Source organism: Seriola dumerili, unplaced genomic scaffold, assembly GCF_002260705.1.
Source record: "Seriola dumerili isolate Sdu_G_001 unplaced genomic scaffold, Sdu_1.0 BDQW01000052.1, whole genome shotgun sequence".
NCBI lineage: Eukaryota > Metazoa > Chordata > Actinopteri > Carangiformes > Carangidae > Seriola > Seriola dumerili.
This window is the reverse complement of record NW_019174307.1, coordinates 13,631,418-13,651,228: the sequence shown is the minus strand read 5'-3', so window position 1 is coordinate 13,651,228 and position 19,811 is coordinate 13,631,418. Positions and strand designations below refer to the sequence as shown.

Below are 19,811 nucleotides of genomic sequence, written 5' to 3'. Positions count from 1 at the left end.
TGCTCCTCACAGAACAGGAATAGGAAGTATGAAGTATGAAGGGGACAGGAAAAAACAAATCCACGTCTCGGTGCGACACAAATGTTGCAAGCACAAACCACACGGGGTTATTTTCTGTCTTCATACCCATGCAGGTGCACCTACAGAAGTTGCATGCTGTTCCTCCGAGGAGAGCGAGTTTCTGAAGAACTTGTGGTGTAAAAGATGAGTGACTCACTGGAGAGGACTACAGACTGTCCCTTGCCGTTTCTTGGAGATGACTCCAGCCCCAATGAGGAGAGAGAGAGCCCGACAGGAACAAGTGAGATACGCTGGGAAGATGGAGGTCTACCTGTTGAGCTGCAGAGAGGGATGGAGACTCTACGAGTGAACAGAGAACTGACCGATGTGATACTGAGTGTTCAAGGGCATGACTTTCCCTGCCATAGAGCCATACTTGCTGCTGCCAGTCAGTACTTCAGGTAAAAAAATAAACAAGCATTGTTTCTTTTTTGTATGGTGATGGCATTGTCGGTTTTAATAAATGAACATTTTGTGTGTAGGGCAATGTTTTGCAGTGGTCTGAAGGAGACTCATGAGGAGTGCGTGCAAATAAAGGGGTTGGACAGTGGGACAATGGCCTCTCTCCTGGAGTATACCTACACCAGCCGAGCCCTCCTCACACACTCAAATGTCCAGAGAATACTTGAGGCTGCCAGTCAATTTCAGGTAAAATAACAATATACATTTAAACATTTAAATATAACATACTTTGTTCGTTTACATAGCACAAACATCCTCTGACACACACACAGTTCATTGTAAATCTTGAGCATATTATTAGTAGCAATCACAAATTTTAAGCATTACAATTTCATTTCCAGTAAAGAGAAAGTGTTTTAAATAATAATTATTAATAATGTGGACTGTAATTACCAAAGCACTGGACTTTTGTTATGATGTTACCATGTATTATACATAAAGACACTAACTTCAAATACTTAATCCTAAACCATAAAAAGTCATTTAATCCTAAAACACCCTCAAAACATAAATCCACCAGTAAAGTTTTTTTTTAGCTTGATCCATTCAACAGGGTTTTATTTATTTTAAGATTTGTAACATTTTCTCATTCTGTGTAGGTGTGATCATGTGATTTTTCACTAGAGGTAAAAAACTAACTAAACTAAGATTACCAAAATTAGAGTCATGAAGAATGTAAGAAAACACTTTCCCTCAGAACATCTATCTTTCTATTTTGATGGTAACTTTTCGCAGCATGGGGCTGCTGTGGTGTAGAACCACATTTAGCATCTTGCAAGTCTCATGATCGTCTCACTTCAGACAGTATAACCCCCATTCAGTGGAACAAACATCTCACTGCGTATGAGATGTATCACACTAAGAGGGAAGTGAAAGTTGCCCAGTTGTTTACACTCAGGATCAGTTTTCCATACAGGCTTAAATTAACTACACAGCTGTGCAACACAACAAATGAGACAGGTGTTCCCATACCTCTATTTTTGTGACATGCGGTTTGAGTTTTAAAATGTCATTTGAGGACTAAAAAAAAAAAAAAAAAAAAAAAAAGTTCAAGCATTCTGATTGGTCCTCACTTCTTCATCAGGCTGTTGGGAGTCGGTTTTGGACTGAGGTTAGAATTAGAAACAGATTAAGGTTTAGGATACAGTTTGAGGAAACACACGTAAAGGTGGCTGTTGTTAAGGCAAGGCTTTTAATTATTTTTTATCTTTTTGGGTTTCCAAGACAATTTTCTTGTCAAATCCTCATACAGCTCATAAATCTTAGAAATCTGAAATAGTTGTATCATTCACCACGAGGTCCTGACCCCAATATTGAGAAACCCTGTATGTGTACATCAGAGAGCTTACTCAATTTTCAGCTGAAAAGTAAGTGATTCCTATGCTCACCTTGTTTCTCTTAGTTCCTGCGTGTCGCGGATGCATGTGCTGGCTTTCTGAGCAAGTCCCTGCACCTGGAGAACTGTATCGGGGTCCTGAATCTGGCTGAAAGCCACGCCCTGTCAGACCTGACAACCAGGGTTCAGGACTACATCACCTCTCAATTCTCCCAGGTGGTCCAGCAGCAGGACTTCCTGGAGCTGCCGGCAGAGTCACTGGAGACCATCCTGCAAAGAGACGACCTTGATGTGAAGTTTGAGGAGTGTGTTTTTCAGGCACTCATGCGCTGGGTGAAAGCCCAGCAGGAACAACGCTATCCTTTACTGGCCAGGTTGCTCTCGCATGTGCGACTGCCACTGCTGGAGCCAGCATACTTCGTAGAAAAAGTGGAGTCGGATGAACTGATACGCCACTGCAGTGAAGCTTTTCCTTTGTTGCAAGAGACCCGCGCTTATCACCTCTCTGGCAGGGAGGTTAGTATATAGGCGAAGCCAAAAATATGTTTCTTGTGTGACATGATTTATTTCACAAAATATTGGTAGGCTATTTTAAATTTTTTATTCAATATATCTGAAACCCTGAGGCCGAAACACTGAGGTATTAATGGTCTAAAGGTGTATCACTTTGCCAGAGGCAAAAGCTACCTGCTATCCTTAAATATGTTCCATATTTACTGCAAAAAGAGCAATCACCTTTTTCATGCCAACTCATTCTCTGATAAAATGATCTGCTGCATTTAAATGTTTTATGTTTAATGTGCTTTGTACATGTTTGTAGGTGGTCTCTGAACGAACCAAGCCCCGTTTGCGGCACTTTCTCTCAGAGGTATTCTTGATCATCGGAGGCTGCACTAAAGAAGAACGCTTCATTTCCACGGTTACCTGTTTGGACCCCCTTAGACGCAGCAGATTAGAGGTTGCCAGGCTGCCAATGACAGAGATGGAGGATGAGTCCCAAAACAGAAAATGGGTTGAGTTTGCTTGCATCACCTTCCGCAATGAATTGTACATATCTGGTGAGAAAAGTAACATATTCACATTCTATTTTCATAGAAAGCCTTAGTTCCTGTAAAATGTGTCAATCTCTACTGATGAAAGTGAAATTGTTCAGTCAGCAGATAATGCATCTGAAAAGTTAAAGTTTCCATGTCCTCTTGTCATGTATTAATTTTTCTTGCATTTCCATCATGTAAACAGGTTGCTGTAAATGTTTCTAGGCCTCTCTTATTCAAATGTAATGTTGTTTTAACAATTAAATGAAAAGCTAATCTAATGTAATGAACAGCTGAGCAAAACAACAGGAAGACACGTTCTCATCTGCAGTAACAGTTGTTGTGGTTTTAGGTGTTTCCCAACTCAGGAAATGACACTGTGTCTGTGGTTACTTGTTGCTAACTGTTCAGCAACATGTATACTATGAGAGTTCAGACTCAGTCATTGGATTTTACATCTTTAATCAGACTAATAACTCTGTGTCTCAATGTCGAACAATAATACAGTCATTACTAAAGATTCAGTGATACATTGATGTAGGGATAGAGGCTATAGTGTGTACTGTAAGTGACAGTTTTCTGTAATGCTTCTGTTGTTGCAGGAGGTAAGGAGACACAACATGATGTTTGGAAATACAATGGCGCCCTGGACAAGTGGATCCAAATCGAGCCCCTGACAACAGGCCGCTGGAGACACAAGATGGCGGTCCACGAGGGGAAGGTGTATGCACTGGGTGGATTCGATGGAGTTCAGAGACTTGCTAGCGTAGAGGCCTATGATCCCTTTCACAATCGCTGGACACAGGTGAAAAACAGTTGACATAATAATGCTGCTTTAGTGTAACTTTACTTTTCTTTGTTAGCAATGACTACAAGTATGTGAAAACTGTTGCTTGAAAGAACTACCCCATTTCTGAAGTTTCTCTGAGTTCTACTGTTTTAGCACCTTTCAATGTGTTATTTTAGTTTTATGCCCTGCAACTATACTGATATGATTCGCACCACCAGACGCAGAAGACAGCTATTTTTGGCTAAAAGCTCTAAGCCACCTGTACCAGAGATAACCCATTTGGTTCACTCTCACTACGACAGCAGGCAGCTGTAGATATTATATGGGCATCTACCTCTCACACAAAATTCCAGTCTCTCTCAAAACTCCATACCCTCATTCATTTTTGTTTTACTATTATTGTGTACATAAGGTGTTAAATACTGTACATCTGATGCTCCACAAATAATACTGCTTTTAAACAATACACATTCTCTGTCTGATAGGCTATACTTCCTCACATATTCTTATTCAGAAGCCCGTTTGGCTCTACTTATTGCAGGTGACACCTCTTGGAGTAGGTGTGAGCTCCTTCGCTGCTGCAAGCTTTGACAGATGGATCTATGTGATTGGTGGTGGGCCGAATGGAAAGCTGGCAACTGATAAGGTTCAGTGCTGGGAACCTGGGACAGACTGCTGGGAACTACGGGCGCCAATTCCCATTGAGACCAAATGCACAAATGCTGTTACATTCAAGAACTGCATCTATGTAGTTGGTAAGTTGTGCTGGAATGTTACTAAGCACAGATTTGAGGTATTTATATTTTAGGTGAAATTTTCCAGCGCATACTGCTTTATACTTCTATGCCACTGCATAAATTTGAAAACTTGTGGACAGAATTTAAACTATGCAGCTGTATATAAAATAGTTTAAATTAGCTTGACCAACTTACACATTAGTTCTTCTCTAATAATAATTCAATAGTCACAGTCACAGGTGGGATTTTTCTGCATTGCGGGTGCTCTCACTTTTTTAAAGATTTTAAATACATTTTGCCAAAAAACTTTCATACGTTTACTTAAGTGACATTTGCATTGACATATTGCAGTATTACTACTTTTACTTCCTCCACCACTTGTAATAATAATAATAATAATAATAATTCCTTTATTTATATAGCACCTTTAAAAACAAGGGTTTACAAAGTGCTTTGACATAAAAGCATAAACATACAAGAGAAAGAACTCAAATGTCTGTGTTTGGTTTCAATAATCCTCTATAAATGAAAAGAGATTCTTGCATTAAAAGTGGATCTGCTCATATATGTATATATTTTCTAACCTTATTCTGTCTGCTCCCAGGTGGTGCCATGCATGCCATGTACTGCTACTCCCCTCTGTCTGACTCGTGGTCCCTTGTGACTCGTCTTGGGGAAAGGGCAAGCTGCGCCATCGCTGCCTGTAACAACAAACTCTTCATCACCGGAGGTCGGGATAACAAAAACCAAGTTATCTCCACAGTGATGTGCTGGGACGTTGCCCGAGGGGTGCTCACAGAGGAGTGTGTTTTACCTATGGGAGTGTCACATCATGGCAGTGTGACACTCATGAAGTCCTACACACACATACACAGAATAGCACCTGCTTCAGAGTGCCAATGACACAGACCTTGGTCACAGGACTTTATTGTTGACGAGAGTGGGAGTGAGAGGATGCCTAAAAAGTAAAATAAAATGTGTTTAAAAAGGAGCAAAATGTTTTAATATGCATTACAATGCTAATTTAATGTGCCACTTTCCCTTATTGGAAATCATTATGTTTTGACTAAAGTAAGGATTGCAAACCTTTTTACAAAACTTTATTTTTATACAATGTTTCTGTCCTTTATTAAAAAAAAAGAGATATGTTGTTGGTTCTTTCCATTCTGTTTTAGAGAAATAAACTAGTACAATAAATTAGTACAATATCACAACCAAGCAATTAAGGTGCAATAATACAAATTAATTAATAAATAAATAAAAAATAAAGTTTCAAAAGAAATGAAATGAAATTAGTCCAAAAATGCTGCACAAATAAATACAGAAACATCAGGTAAATCATGCAGTCTTTCAGTGTTTTCTTATAAAGCCAGGGAGGCATTGCCTTTCTTCTAACTCACCACCAAACAAAACCATAATATCAGACCTGTTTCAATGTCACAATCATTCATCCAGTGTAATATATTACAGAAGCAATTGTTTAAACCTAATTTGATATGGATAAAAAAAAAATTAATACATGACAAACCCCTGAAAAATCACTGAAAATAGGCTACTGGTTTTACAGATAGACATAATCATTAACTTACAGGTAGCCTACACGTCGACGGGCGACACCCATATGGACACACCCCTCAATACCGTAAAAGAGCTGCTCAATTTCTCCAGCCAGGTCAACAGTCACAGGAAATAATAGAGCTTCCGGTAATTTCAAACTAAAATATATTTTTTTTAAAACAAAGCGTTTTTGGAAAACGTGTTGACGTTTTTCCAAAAACGGACATGATTTGTTTATTTACAAACTTCCAAGGTAATTGCTACTACTGTTATGTTGAGGAGTAGAAACAATGGTCATATGTTTAGAGTTTATTGTGAAGGTCCATAACTCACAAAGACCGGACATTCAGGTGTTTGTCTACACCTGCATGAAGGAAATTACTTTGCCTAAAGAAAGTTGTCCAACTGCGCAGTTTCTGTAAAGAATTATTTTTTTTAGCATGTCAAAACTTTCGACTGACACTAACATAATGACCTTTCCGACTGTGTATTTCGGGAAGGACGAGACTTAAACTTTTTTTTATCAAAAGTGAAAGTAAAGCCAGTGATTTTCCTGCTTTCCTGAAATGGCTCGCTCTTACTTCTTGGCCTGTTGTATCTTAACCTCCTGCTTAGGTGAGTTGATTGTAATTGTGGTGGGTTCATTTTTTTTTTGTATCTTGGCACTTTTGTGTGTACATGCAAACTGCAGTGCAGAGGGCTAGCAGCCTCTCAGGTTAATGATTTATCTAAAGTTGAGACAGTTGAACAGTTCATATTTCCTCACAGCAGGTAAAAACTTTGCGTCTGTGTTACACAGTCATAAGGGTTGAGCAAATGTTTTAGAACACCTTTGGTGTTGGTCTGTTAAAACTAATATGGTCATGTATGTTTGTACTTCCGATACTAAGGGAATACCAAGAAATACACTTGAACTTTATGTCATGTATGGAAATTTGACTTTAGGCCTGTAGTAACACATAAACAATCAAATAATACAATAAGAATCCCAGCTTTCAACTGCTTCACATGGTCTTCATCAGTGTGGAGTTTGCTCAGTTGTCATCATGTTACCCATTTATGTGATAGTTATGTAATGAGGTGGTCTTGAATGGGGCAGCAACTAAAAATTATCTTTATTACAGATTATTCTGTTGATTATTTTCCTGATTTATCAATGAATCAATTAAATGTCAGAAAATGGTGAAAAAAGAAAGAAAAACGAGCAACATCCTGGAGTCTGAGAAGATGCCATCCAATATCTTATTTTATCCTACCAACCCTGAAATATAACATTTACAGAAATGTAAGACCAAGAAGAAATTCTCCCATTTGAGAGCCTTGAACTAATGAATGTTTTGCTTTTTTTTCTTGAAAAATTACTTCAATGATTATTTGACTGTCAAAACAGTTGCAGATTCATTTTCTGTCACGTGAATAATTTATTAATCTACTAGTGGTTGCTGCAGTCTGTTCAAGTATGCCCACCTGTTATCATGTGAACAAAGTTTCATACATGGGTCACGTGATAACAGCTGAACCATCTCCATGACAACTGAACAAACTCTATCAGCTGTTGAACACTGTGAAATGCAGTTGAAAGCTCCAGAAAAGCTTGTAAGTGGACCATGAGTTGAGATTATTATTTTAAACTATATATTTCAAGGACAAGACTGAATCTTCACACTTACATTGAAAGTTTGTAATATTACATAAAAAATATTAGGAACACGATAATGCAGTATAAAATCATATTAAATTGTGCATGTGAATCTAATAAATTTGCAACTTGGTTTTTGCTTGTACTGTTGTCATATCCCGCAATGTTTAAACTACACAAACCTCTTTCACACATTATCCTACATGTCTCCACACTTCTGCATTTTCTTTGTCTAGTTTCTGGACAGCCGCTAACATATCACCTCCAAGGGGAGACCATCCACCTGAAGCCACACGTCACTGGACAACCTGATAATATTCTGTGGAAACATAATGGCAACAAAGTGGTAGAGTTTGATGGCATGGAGGAAGAGGTGTACAGCCAATTTCAAAACAGGGTCACTCTTGACTGGATATCTGCAGAACTATATTTGACAGATGTCAGATATGACGATAGCGGAGACTATGAACTGGAAATATTCATAAATAAAGAGTTAAAAAAAATCCACTATAAATTGGAGGTCATAGGTAAGTTTTTTACTGACTTTTTCAGTTAAGTGGCTATATACTGTTGATCAGTCTTCTAAACATCGGTACTCGCATTCTACAGCTGGAAGTTGATGTGTTGCTATAGCAGTTTAGTAAAACCTTCAATTAAAGTCATTGCTATCAATACAATGGGCCTCATGCAAGAACTACCCATACGAACAGATTTGTTCTTAAGATGCATGTACAACCACTCTAAGAGAATATGTGGCTTTTACCACTTTTCTTGTATTTGGTCTCTCTGCAGTATCATCATCTGTTGCACCCAACAGTGTAATGTCACCTACTGTAGGCTATATTTTTCTGTGGCATTTCTCTGGCAACACATGGCATTTACCAGGCTGAAACTAGCGAGTTATGACAAATTTGTGCAGTGAAGGAAGTTCGTCCAATCCAGCTTGGAACATTTGTATGAGCCAACCTCAAAGAAAAAAAGTAATGTTAATATCAGTCTGTAAGACATGAAAAGGGTTCAGTAGGGACAGATATTTTTACAGTAAAGGCAATGTACATTTTGGCAGGGTTTTGTGTTTCAAGCTGCAAATTTCATCATGGTGAAGGGTTTATTGGGGATTTTTGGAGCTTTTTCAAATTAAGCTTAGAGCTTCTGAATTGCATTTTCACATGAAATTGGCAATTAAGAATATTATTACTGTGCAGCACAGTAATGATTGCAACATTCACGGAGGTGTATTTTGTAGGTTCAAGGCTTTCTGTGTTCAAATCCACTAATACATTCCTTCCATGTAACCTCCATTCGGTAAGATTTGCAGCTTGTCCTAGGGGTCAGTGTGGAAGCCCCACAGACCATTCACACATTGGCCTAAACTACCTAAGTATGCAGTATATAAACTAATTCAAACTTGCTCTTGACCAACAATAAAATGCTACATGCATAATGATGCATGTTATTAGATTAACAATCTAATAATGTTATACATTACATCAGTCACAGAGTCACTTTTATTTTTGCACATTTTGCTGTCAATACTTTTTTTACTTTGGAAGGATTTTGAATTCAAGCCTTTTAATTTTAATGGAGTATTTCTACATTGATGTATAAAAAAAGCAGTGTACTTCTTCCATCACTGTCCACACCCAAAGTAAATCAAGATATCACATATCAAAGCCAGTATTATCTCTTAATATATAACCTATTAAAAGGGAATTTTATTGTTAGTGTACTTGCTTTGCTGTTTAGGATGGCCGTAATATGACATTGTATTTAGTGCCAAGAAGGAATTGCACAATGTCTTATATTGTAGTATAAAGTCAGGGTTTTGATATTGATGTCATGTAGCAGTCAGTGTCTGTTTCCTTTAACCACGGCAGGATTATTTCACTAAAAGTGTTTTAGTCATGCCTTAAACATCCTTTAACAATAATTTGTCATGACCATGAGGTTTTCATAACCTTAAACAAAGTAGTTATAGTTACCTAAACTTATCAATATTTACATATTATTATAATATTATTAATTATTAAGATGGGGGCAGAATTAGTGATTTTCAATAATCACTGCCAGTTAAGTTATTTTATTAATTTAATTCTGTTATAATTTGTTTTGTTGATGCAGGAATGTAATGTTGTTATTGTATAAATCCATGTAACATAAGGGAATCACTCTTTTAGGTTTGCATTCATGTATTTATTTTCATTCATATATTCATGTAGGCAAGGTTTCCAAACCCACTGTGTCCTGTGACATGAATAATGGCAGCCCCAATACAAACGGAGCCCAGGCAACGCTGACGTGCTCTGCAGGTCCTCAGTCCTTAATGAGCTATGAGTGGGACTCGCAAGGAATGATCATGCAGCCTGGCCCAAAGTTAACAATATCTCTGGGGGATGAACATGATGATAAAATGTACACTTGTACAGTGAGAAACCCTCTGACTAATGAAACCACTACATTCAGAGCAAAGGATTGCTACGCCGGTGAGCTATTACTTAAATATCAACTCTACTGTATACTTAAAATATAAGTTGTGGAATTTGTCAACGCTCAGAAACTAATTTACATGGATATTATTAAAATTTACCCACCAAACATCCTCAGTTTCATTAAGAAAGAATAACTGCATTGCAGCACTGACGACAGCACTGAATGTGAAGCAGAGACTTTAAAACTCAGCTGAGCCTTCATTCCAGTGCTGATAAAAAATTAAAAAAAAAAAAAAGAAACATAAATCATGTGTCTATAATGAATAATGATGATAATGGAATTAGTATATTAGATCACTTAAAAAAACAAAAACTTTCACAGCGATTCACAAAATGTTATCCTTTGGTTGTATAGTATCGAGACAGATTGCAGACTGAAATGTTCAAAAATGTAGACTGAAATGTTCAGAGTTATAGCACTATATGAATATTGTTTTAGTAATGAATGTAATGTAATAAGAAGTTGCAGTAACCTTTGTCTTTCTGTGCAGAGGAGAGTTCATCCGTAGCACTCCCTGTTGGCTTATCCTGCGCCTTCCTTGTGCTTCTCCTTTGTGGCGTAATATTCTGCAAACTAACTCGTAAAGGTACAGTTAAACAAATTACTCCTTAGCCAGATACCCTGAATTATTTATTTTTCAGCAATTGAGGAGCACTAGCAGATACACTGAGCATATGTATACTGTATGTATACTTACTCATCTATTCCCAAAGCTGTGTGTAACAGTTGACTAAATGTAATAATGAGTTTTATATGGGGCATTATTCTTTGTTATTTAGAGATCAAAAGTTCATCCAGATCTACCAACAGTATGCACTGAAAGCTATTTATTTGCAATAGTACTGAACACAGGCCACTGCTATTACTGATTCTGATCTTCACGATGAATACAACAAGAACTTACTGTTTGTGTTTCCTCTTCTGTCCAGCATGTTTTGCAGAGAGAAACAAGGATTCTTTCAAACCTGGTACAAGAGGAGGTATGATATTTTATATTTTCAGTGGTCAGTCTAATTAATCTGACAATAATTCTTACAATGAATTGTTAGGTTTACAAAATGTCAGACAATCAGAAGTTTCTTTTTATAAATGTCTTAAACAAAATGATTAATCAATAATCAAATTGTGGTGAATTAAATTTTCATCATAAGACTAATCCTATAAATTGATCAATCATTTCGGATCAAGCAGTTAAAACAAATGTTCATTACTCATGGTAAAGATAAAGGACTGTTGACTGCCCATTATCTAAAGGGTGTGTTGCAGATAAGAGGTAGAAAGCACTAAGTGATCACATACCTCCAAAGCTGCACAATCCTTTAAAAGGAGCAAATAAATAATAATAGACCAAGTTGTGAAAATTGTAATAATTTGCATCGGGTCCAGATGAATAAAATAATTAAAACACACACAGTGATAGTATATCATTAGACAGATATGATGAGGCACATATTTTCAGTCAAATAAGTGCAGAAGTTCATCACTTGTATTTTCTTATTGATGATGGTCATATTGTCTAATATCTCTTTTATCTTTCTCTCTTATAAGTGAGCTGCATTACAGCTTGTATTTTAATCTGTTTCAGAGTCAGATATGGAGACAGCTCAGAATGACACACGTGTACCTCTAATGAGAGAATCCACACGCCGCTCTTCACAGAGACTTCACCATCAGAACCAAAGTGATGGGAACATTAAGCCTGATGCCCATGTTTTCAATCACAAAGAAGACATGGAAGAAGGAAAAGGTAACGCAGACTAATACACTGTTTTGGGGTATTTCATGTAAACTGTAAGCAGGTTTATCACAACTTTTTTACCGTTGCTAAGAAATGTGTTAAAACAGCAGTAAAACCTCAGTTTGAGGGAAATTGATAGTTTTTTCTAACAGTTTTTCTAATAATGGTGAAACAACATTATACATTGTGTTATTTTCTCTCCGAGTGTCAACTGTCCGCGCTTGGGAGTTTAAAAACAACATTTGTGCTGAAATAATTTCATAAAAAATCCACAAATATTTAGATTTTTTTTCTTTTACCTCCTCATTTTGGATTTAAACTACATACATATCCATGTGCATTGTGCTTATATGTCATGAGGGGATAAATAAAGTATCTATCTATCTATCTATCTATCTATCTATCTATCTATATTTTTATTTTTGTGGGTATTTTGTAAACAGAAAATAGACGGATGAAACTGAGATAAATTCAGTGTGCGTCACAAATTATAACTGATTGATTGATTTTTCTTTTTTTTATTTTACAGAACATGGCATGGATATCCAAAAAGGTACACAAACTAAACATTTGTCATCATTGATACATATTACAAAGGGTGCTTCAAATGAATGTTGCTGTTTTTGACTGTTCACTCTTTCCAGGGCACGTCCAGAATCATATAAATAGATTTGAGCAAAAAGGTGGTGAAGGTTTGTTTTGTTTGACCAAGAATTAAGTGACTCAAAGTAATAATTAAAGATAGTGTTGATTAATTTTCTGTCAATCAGTTAAATGATTAATCATGTTATTGTCATAAAAATGGTGAAATTCAAAACCCAAGTTGACATCTTAAGATTGTTTCTTTTGTTTGATCTAGAGTCAACTGACTCAAAATGTTTATTAATAATTAATAATAAAATTAGTGTTGATTAATTTTTCCGTCAATCAATCAATAGCCTAATCATGTTATTGTTTCAGCACTGCTTGATATTAGCATCATTTACTTTCATTTTTTCTGGGTTTGAGGTTTAGAGAAGAACACAGACCAGGTTAAGAGAGCTCTGGTTCCTCTTCCAACTACTCGGGATCAGGACAATCTTCCAGGCAACCACAAAGGAGATGCAGAAGCAGATCAGTCCAGAGGACCGGCAGAGAACAAGATCCCAGAGTGTGATTCTTCAGACACCGGAGAGGCAAATGAACCAGAACCAGTTGGTGTGTTGGACGACAGTGAGGACACACAGCCTGATGTGGAATCATCACCTGCTCCTGAACACCCAGGTTTGGAAACTTCACTAGACACTTTCCTGTTCATTTACTTTCCTTTGCAGACTATTCTGTTTTACAGCAGTAATACTGGATTTATGTCATGAAACACCTTGATTTGTTAAATATGTAATTCACTGAATTGGTCAAAAACAAATATTCCAATCTTATTTTATCTACAAATGGTTTTTCAATTGAGTTGTCAGAAAGGTTGCTATATTTTGACATAACCTCATCTATAAGAAGCCATTAACTAGCTTTTGAGATTTAGAAATGACTTTTAAGATTTTACTGAATGCTTTCAAAGCCCTACGTATCTGAAATACCTATCACTATTATTATTACTATTCATTTATGTATTAGTCCTGAAAACACGCCTTATTACCGAGGGTAACCACGCTTTTCCTGCTCAAGATTCCTGGCTGGGGAACTGCCCTCCTCTCAGTCTAATGTTTGCCAAATCATTGTCAGCTTTCAAATTTTCGCTGAGGCATTTTTTTAATAGTGTTTAAGTTAGGCTATATTGATATCCATGACTTTACTTTCTAGGGAATTTTGTATACAGTAAGGAATAGAGAATGAAATTAAGATAATTTCTGTTTGTGTTACGAATTATAACTGATTGAACCTGTTATGGACTTCAGCAGGAAGCATTCTTTCCTTAATTCTTTCTTTTTTTTTATTTAACTGAACATGACATGGATTTACGACATTAGATTGCACAACAAGTTTACACTAACAAAAAATATGTTTATCACCACTGATACATAACCTACTACAAAGGGTTCTATAAATGAATTTTGCTGGTGGTGACTATTCACTCTTTGCAGGGCATTTCCAAAATCTTAAAGGGAAATTCCAACTAAACTATCTGACTCCCAACTCCTCTGACTGCTTCTTTTTCTTTCACTTCTTTTTTCTGGGTTTCAGGTTTAGAGGAGAACACAGACAAGGATAAGAAAGCTGTTCCTCCTGTTCTGCCTAAAAAACCATCTTTCCGTCGAAATCTGGACAATCTTCCAGGCAACCACAAAGGAGATGCAGAAGCAGATCAGTCCAGAGGACCGGCAGAGAACAAGATCCCAGAGTGTGATTCTTCAGACACCGGAGAGGCAAATGAACCAGAACCAGTTGGTGTGTTGGACGACAGTGAGGACACACAGCCTGATGTGGAATCATCACCTGCTCCTGAACACCCAGGTTTGGAAACTTCACTATCTGAGTTAGATTAAACACAACAGACACTAATCAGCAAGAAAAGGGCAGACCAGTTTCTGAGCCTGAAATGATGAATTAGATATGCAGTGTTTAGTGTTGGGCAATACAACACATACCAGGCAATGATTGTCAACCAGACAATGCTGAAAATCAAGCAATGGGACTGCGTTATGGCAATCATTTTTTCATTAATGTGATTATAAATTAAACAGTTACCGGTTTCGCGCCAAATCATAATCATAAATAAATCGGTTAAAAAACAATCCACTTAGTGTTCATTAATCATGTGATTGTTTCACCACCATTTGATATTAGCATCAAACATTTCTCCTAACTGGACTATCTGACTCCCAACTCCTCTGACTGCTTCTGTAGGGTTTCATCTCTTAAATCCTTCTTTTTCTTTCATTTCTCTTTTCTGGGTTTCAGGTTTAGAAGAGAACACAGACAAGGATAAAAAAGCTGTTCTTCCACTTCCTCCGCCTAAAAAACCATCTAGATGTTGGAGTCTGAACAGTCCTCCGCAAAATGACCAAGGACACGCAGAAGCAGATCAGTTCAGAGGACCAGCAGAGAACAAGATCCCAGAGTGTGATTCTTCAGAAACTGGACCAGACCCAGTTGGTGTGTTGGGCTGTAGTGAGGACACACAGTCTGCTGTGGAATCATCCACTGCTCCAGAACACCCAGGTTTGGAAACTTCACTATCTGAGTTAGATTCAATCTTCAAACCCCAAATCCTGTCAACCAGCTAAAATCGAGTTTTGGACCTTTCTCAGTCAGTGTCCAGCATCGATCCTGTAATCTGGGTGTATGTCGTTTGAGTTTCTATATTTGTTATATATTTGCTATATATTTACTTTATACATTCATCTCATTTGAATGACTCGCATCTTGTTCGGATGTGAAAAGCTAATAAGATGCTGAAATAAAATGTACCTGTCAATTCGTTGTGCTTATTAATTAATTATGTTGGGCATACATGTCAATTTGTCACTGTACAGCACTGTAGTGTGATGAAAGGGAGGGAATGGCATCTATCTAAAACTGTAAATTGAAATTATTTTGTGCAGTACTGAACCATGGAACGCCTCTGTTTAAGAGTTAGTGTGGGTTGTACAGAGCCACTGGATGAAACACCCAAGTTTATGCTTAGTTTAAAATATGTGATTCACAGTGCTTAGGGTACAGCAGCAGTTTCATTTATGGACTGATTATTCTTTACAGTGATCATGACAGTTAGAAAAGATTTCACTGTTTCCTTCCTCATAGAAGAAAGAATTGACCCCAGAAAGACCCCAACATTTCTTAGTTATGACAGTTCAAAATTTAATTAAATGTAATTATAATAATCATATTAATATTGTTAAAAATGTGAAAAGCTGTAGGAAAAGCTATGTTTGATTCACTGTATTGTTCATTTTAATTCAGTCCATTGCTTACATAGGAAATGGTTTCTTAGCTTTGCTCATTACTAAAACTTCGATCGAGGATGATTCTGACTAATTTTAAATGAAAACTGCCTTGATTTAACTCCTTTGCAAAGGCTTAGCAGACTGATGCAGTGTTTGTACTAAGTTCTTTTCTTTGTTTGCTATCTGTTTCAGAATCAGAGAAGGAGGAAGCAAAGTCTCCTCCTGCAGATGGCATCTCTCATCCTACTCCTAGGCCACGTTCTTTTCTGATCCGAAACCCCCCAGAGATGGGAACTAAGGACACTGCTGGTGAACACAAGGAAGATGCCAAGTCAGAACCGGTTGATGGAGAAACATCAGAAAAAAATGTCCGAGAATCTGACTCACCAGGCTCAGAAGAAAGAAATGAATGAGACGACCAGTGAGGAGAAACAGTTGTCCACCGTTTCTGAGCAGAATAGTTCAGAAACGGCTGTAAAAGATTCAAACTTCAAACACACAAGAAAAACACAACCTGCTAGAAATGGACAGTTTCTGAAGATGAAAGTGAATAAGACGACGTAGGTGACAGGGGAGAAATAGGTACGGTCTTTAGACACCTCTCAGCAGCTTCAGAGCCCCACACAAACAAAACCAGACAACACTAAAACCAATACTTTTTTAAGAGTCTCTAAACACTGCCCATGCAGATACAGACGAAAAACCACAAAGCAAAACCAGGCATGACACAGCTGAGTCTTAGGGGCTGTCAGACAGCAGCACACTAGAGGCAGATAAAGGTCCGGGTGAGGGTAAAACTGTTGAGAAAAATGAGGACCCATGTGGCCCAAAAGAAGAAAAGCCAGCGAGAACCTGAGTGAGGATAAAGAAGGACAGAGGAAAGCTGAAGCTGTTGAATAGGCTTTCAAACAACTAGGCAAACTGAAAAGAGAAAAAGAAGCAGACAGAGAAAGTGAAGACACAAATACAACATAGCAAATGGATAAAATCAATTCAAATATGTAAAGGCGGAGTTTTAGGAGTATGGAGGACTTTCAAGGCAGTCCAAAGGCAGACAAATATTTTCTGTGGGACAATAATGGAGAGATTGACATTCAGGAAGAATTTGAGAACAGACAATTTCCTAAGTGAAAAAGGACAGTTTTGAGGTTGAGGCCCAGAGCAGATTGAAAGCAGAAGGGTGATTCATCTTTGTTGCCTTTTTTCCTCTTTCATAAGTCACGTACTGTAACTTAAAGGTTTCATTCAAACCAGTAATACCAGTATTCTAACTAGCTAGCTGACTGAGGAACAACAGAGTCACCCTTATACACACAGAAAGACAAGAGATGTGTGAACCTGAAAAGGCACTACGGAAATTACAGTTTGTAGGAAGTGGCTGCCAGAGTTCCAGACGTTTGAGTCAGAGAGTACAGAAACAGTTGTGCTTTCATTTTTACATGTTAGTATGTGTCTCTTGAGAATTCCTTAAGAGAATGGTATTAATCTTGATCTTAATCTTGTAATGTGTTTTTATTGTTTGTATTTTTACAGGGTCAACACAGTTTCCACTGTTGCTTTGTTTTTAGATAGAAGAAGCTATATATTTAACTGTAAATTTAAAAGCACTAATCTCATGAATGTCATACTGACTATTCATATTAATCTCATACTATGACTTTTGGCCTTGAAGACTGTAATGTAGAAAATAAGATAAATTGAATGTGCAATGACAAGGATCAGCATCAAATATCCCTCTGGATTCATAAAGGACTTATGGGACATATGGGATTTTATGATGCTGTAACATAATGTAAAAGGTGATCCCCATGCATGCAAATAATTCATCATCAGATATCTGTTCTTCATGCAATCACAAAAAAGTTTCATTTTTTCAGAGCTAAGGGTGTATTTGTCAGCACTCTTTAGTCATGCTTTGTTTGTGATTTCCATTTATGATACTACAACTTTTGTTGTAGGTTTTGTTTCCATTCCCTTGCTGTAGTTTTTGCCAATGTTTTGGGAAACCATTGCATTGCCCCGTTTTGGATTCTCATGTCTTTTAATTGTAAAAACAATATTTAAGTAATTTTGTCAGAATGTTTATTAAAAGTTTTTTAAAAGTTGAATGGAGCCAGAAAACTCAGAATTTATTAACAGGAGAAGCCCATGTATCAGGGAGGGAATGATTTTTGACATGAAATTCAATAGATTTGCAATGAAATAAGAGAAAAATAAGGTAATACATTGACACTGTGTTTGACAGCTTAAGACTGCAAATCTATAACTTAAACACAGAAAGAAAGTACAAATACTGAATCAGATGATCTTTGAAGTAACTGTAAAATATTTTTGTGTCAGTAGGGGGCAGTGTTTATCAGTCTTTACCTCTAGTCACAGGCTGATGTTCAAGCTGGGATGTGAGAAATTAGTTCTTTTTAAGACCTCAACACTGAGACGGTTGAAGGACATCCTTGCCTATAAAAGGCAGGCTTAACAAATACAGTAGAAAAATATAATGGTGAAATGTGTGGAATTACATCACTTTTCTACAGAACATTTATCTGAAGTCTGAAACATTCATACTTGTGGTCTTGCCCTGTGCTGAGGACAGGGTGTTGATGAGTTGTATAAATGTGTTATATAGGTACATGTGGGTCAGAACTGGTTCAAGGATATAACTTGAAAAAGATCAGAGACATTGTTGGCACAGCTCAAAGAAACATGTCTTATTGGACACTTGGTCACATTTTGTGTCAGTAACTGAGGCCATGCACAGTGCAGTGGAAGTCTACGGCGAATTCAGTGAGAAGCAACACAGCTGCCACAGTAAACTAGCAGTCACGTCAACCAAACTGCTCAGCGATGTAAATGCATATAAAGCAGGTTGCTGGATGAAAAGCTGTTGTAGATTTCTGAGGGCACCGGTTGGGCCATGAGCGAAAGTCATGCACGATTAGTTTAACCTCTGAGTCACAGGGAAGTCTGTGATCAGCTACCACCTGACCCGTGGGTTCAGGGCACAAGAAGAGAATGAACACTATCACATTTCTGTGGTCGCAACAAATACTGAGGGGATATTAGTGTATTGAATTATTTGTGGAGATTGGGGCTCTGCCATTTCAGACGAAGGTCACAATGTGGTTCCACTGAGACGTTGCTGATGTCTTGATGGCAGCAGGGAAGCTCATGTCCTGGCTCAGAGTCTTCCAGTGAAGCAAGGCTTTGTTTTTCCACGCCAGAACATTTTATAGAAGTATTGTTATAATCATCTCTGGGATGATTGTTACAGCTGAAGGGCTTTCTTTTTTAGGTTTTCCTTGATATTGCAACAATAACAAGTAAGCCCATATTGTACAACTGGCCAGGACATGCCCTTTATTGCATGGTTGTTTCCTTTTCCACATCATGTAGTTACATTACATTACATTACAGTGTAATGTTCTCTCAGATACCGGCCAAATTACACTTTTCCCCTCGGATTGTTTAGTTCCTTTTTGGCCTTGTTGCAATAGGATAGGGGGAAAAAAAAAGAAAAATGGGCCACCCTCCAGAACTTCCTTTTATACCAGGTTGATTAGCATGCTGGGTTGTTTAAATTGCCTCCTAGAGGGCTGACGTGAAATCGAACAATATCCTCTGACTTTAGAGACTAGCCCCATAGCTTCTCATTTATTTTTATGCAGAGTTAGGACAGAGCTCTGGCACTGCTCCACTGCTCTGAGGAAGCAGAAGCAGAGCCCAGGGAGACCAAGTCTGGGTAGTTTAGGACAAATCAATTAATATCAGCTCAATAAAAGTCCTTGGCTCTTTCTGGGCAATACTTTATTGTGACAGTGCAACCTTGGTGCCCACTATAATTATGTGTATAAATTGTTAAATGCGGTTGAGACATTGTAGGGAAATAATATCCCTTTCCTATCTCTATAAAAGACTTCTATTAAATCCTGATTGTCTTTGGACCCTGCTTTTACTGTATGAAGAGTAATGGCAGAGCATTGTTTGTCATAGTTATTAGTATACTATATACTTAACAAGGTTTTCCTCTTGGGTGATGATGTTTATGGCTGTGTATTTGGGTCCAACTCAACCTCCATGCTTTTATTTT

General features: G+C 37.5%; 2 protein-coding genes across 9 annotated transcripts; both read left to right on the top strand.

Moving 5' to 3' along the window:
• Positions 1–83: 83 nt before the first annotated feature.
• On the top strand, positions 84–5,640 carry klhl6 (kelch like family member 6). The gene is made up of 7 exons (XM_022740515.1): positions 84–461; positions 543–708; positions 1,925–2,374; positions 2,679–2,916; positions 3,495–3,697; positions 4,224–4,437; positions 5,024–5,640. The coding sequence occupies exons 1-7, from the start codon at positions 205–207 to the stop codon at positions 5,320–5,322; spliced, it is 1,827 nt and encodes a 608-aa protein (XP_022596236.1). The 5' UTR covers positions 84–204; the 3' UTR covers positions 5,323–5,640.
• Positions 5,641–6,308: 668 nt separating this feature from the next.
• Positions 6,309–17,794, top strand: LOC111218283 (neurofilament medium polypeptide-like). Of its 8 annotated transcripts, none has more exons than XM_022740509.1 (12): positions 6,309–6,591; positions 7,852–8,142; positions 9,835–10,098; positions 10,596–10,691; positions 11,035–11,085; positions 11,691–11,852; positions 12,373–12,396; positions 12,488–12,526; positions 12,858–13,106; positions 14,022–14,291; positions 14,739–14,999; positions 15,917–17,794. In XM_022740509.1, exons 1-12 carry the CDS (start codon positions 6,543–6,545, stop codon positions 16,135–16,137), a joined length of 1,977 nt encoding a protein of 658 aa, XP_022596230.1. In that variant the 5' UTR covers positions 6,309–6,542; the 3' UTR covers positions 16,138–17,794. The 8 variants fall into 8 exon arrangements, with proteins under 8 accessions (XP_022596230.1, XP_022596229.1, XP_022596234.1 ...); XM_022740508.1 differs by having other exon boundaries at positions 12,488–12,535; XM_022740513.1 differs by having other exon boundaries at positions 12,488–12,535; positions 12,852–12,929; positions 14,115–14,291.
• Positions 17,795–19,811: the final 2,017 nt, after the last annotated feature.

Excerpts from the sequence above, each read along its gene's own strand:
- klhl6 (XM_022740515.1), top strand. The coding sequence starts at position 205 with ATGAGTGACTCACTGGAGAGGACTACAGACTGTCCCTTGCCGTTTCTT. Across the intron at positions 709-1,924 it reads AGGCTGCCAGTCAATTTCAG|TTCCTGCGTGTCGCGGATGC; the intron begins GTAAAATAACAA and ends TGTTTCTCTTAG. Across the intron at positions 4,438-5,023 it reads GAACTGCATCTATGTAGTTG|GTGGTGCCATGCATGCCATG; the intron begins GTAAGTTGTGCT and ends GTCTGCTCCCAG.
- LOC111218283 (XM_022740507.1), top strand. The coding sequence starts at position 6,543 with ATGGCTCGCTCTTACTTCTTGGCCTGTTGTATCTTAACCTCCTGCTTA. Across the intron at positions 8,143-9,834 it reads CTATAAATTGGAGGTCATAG|GCAAGGTTTCCAAACCCACT; the intron begins GTAAGTTTTTTA and ends ATATTCATGTAG. Across the intron at positions 11,086-11,690 it reads CAAACCTGGTACAAGAGGAG|AGTCAGATATGGAGACAGCT; the intron begins GTATGATATTTT and ends AATCTGTTTCAG.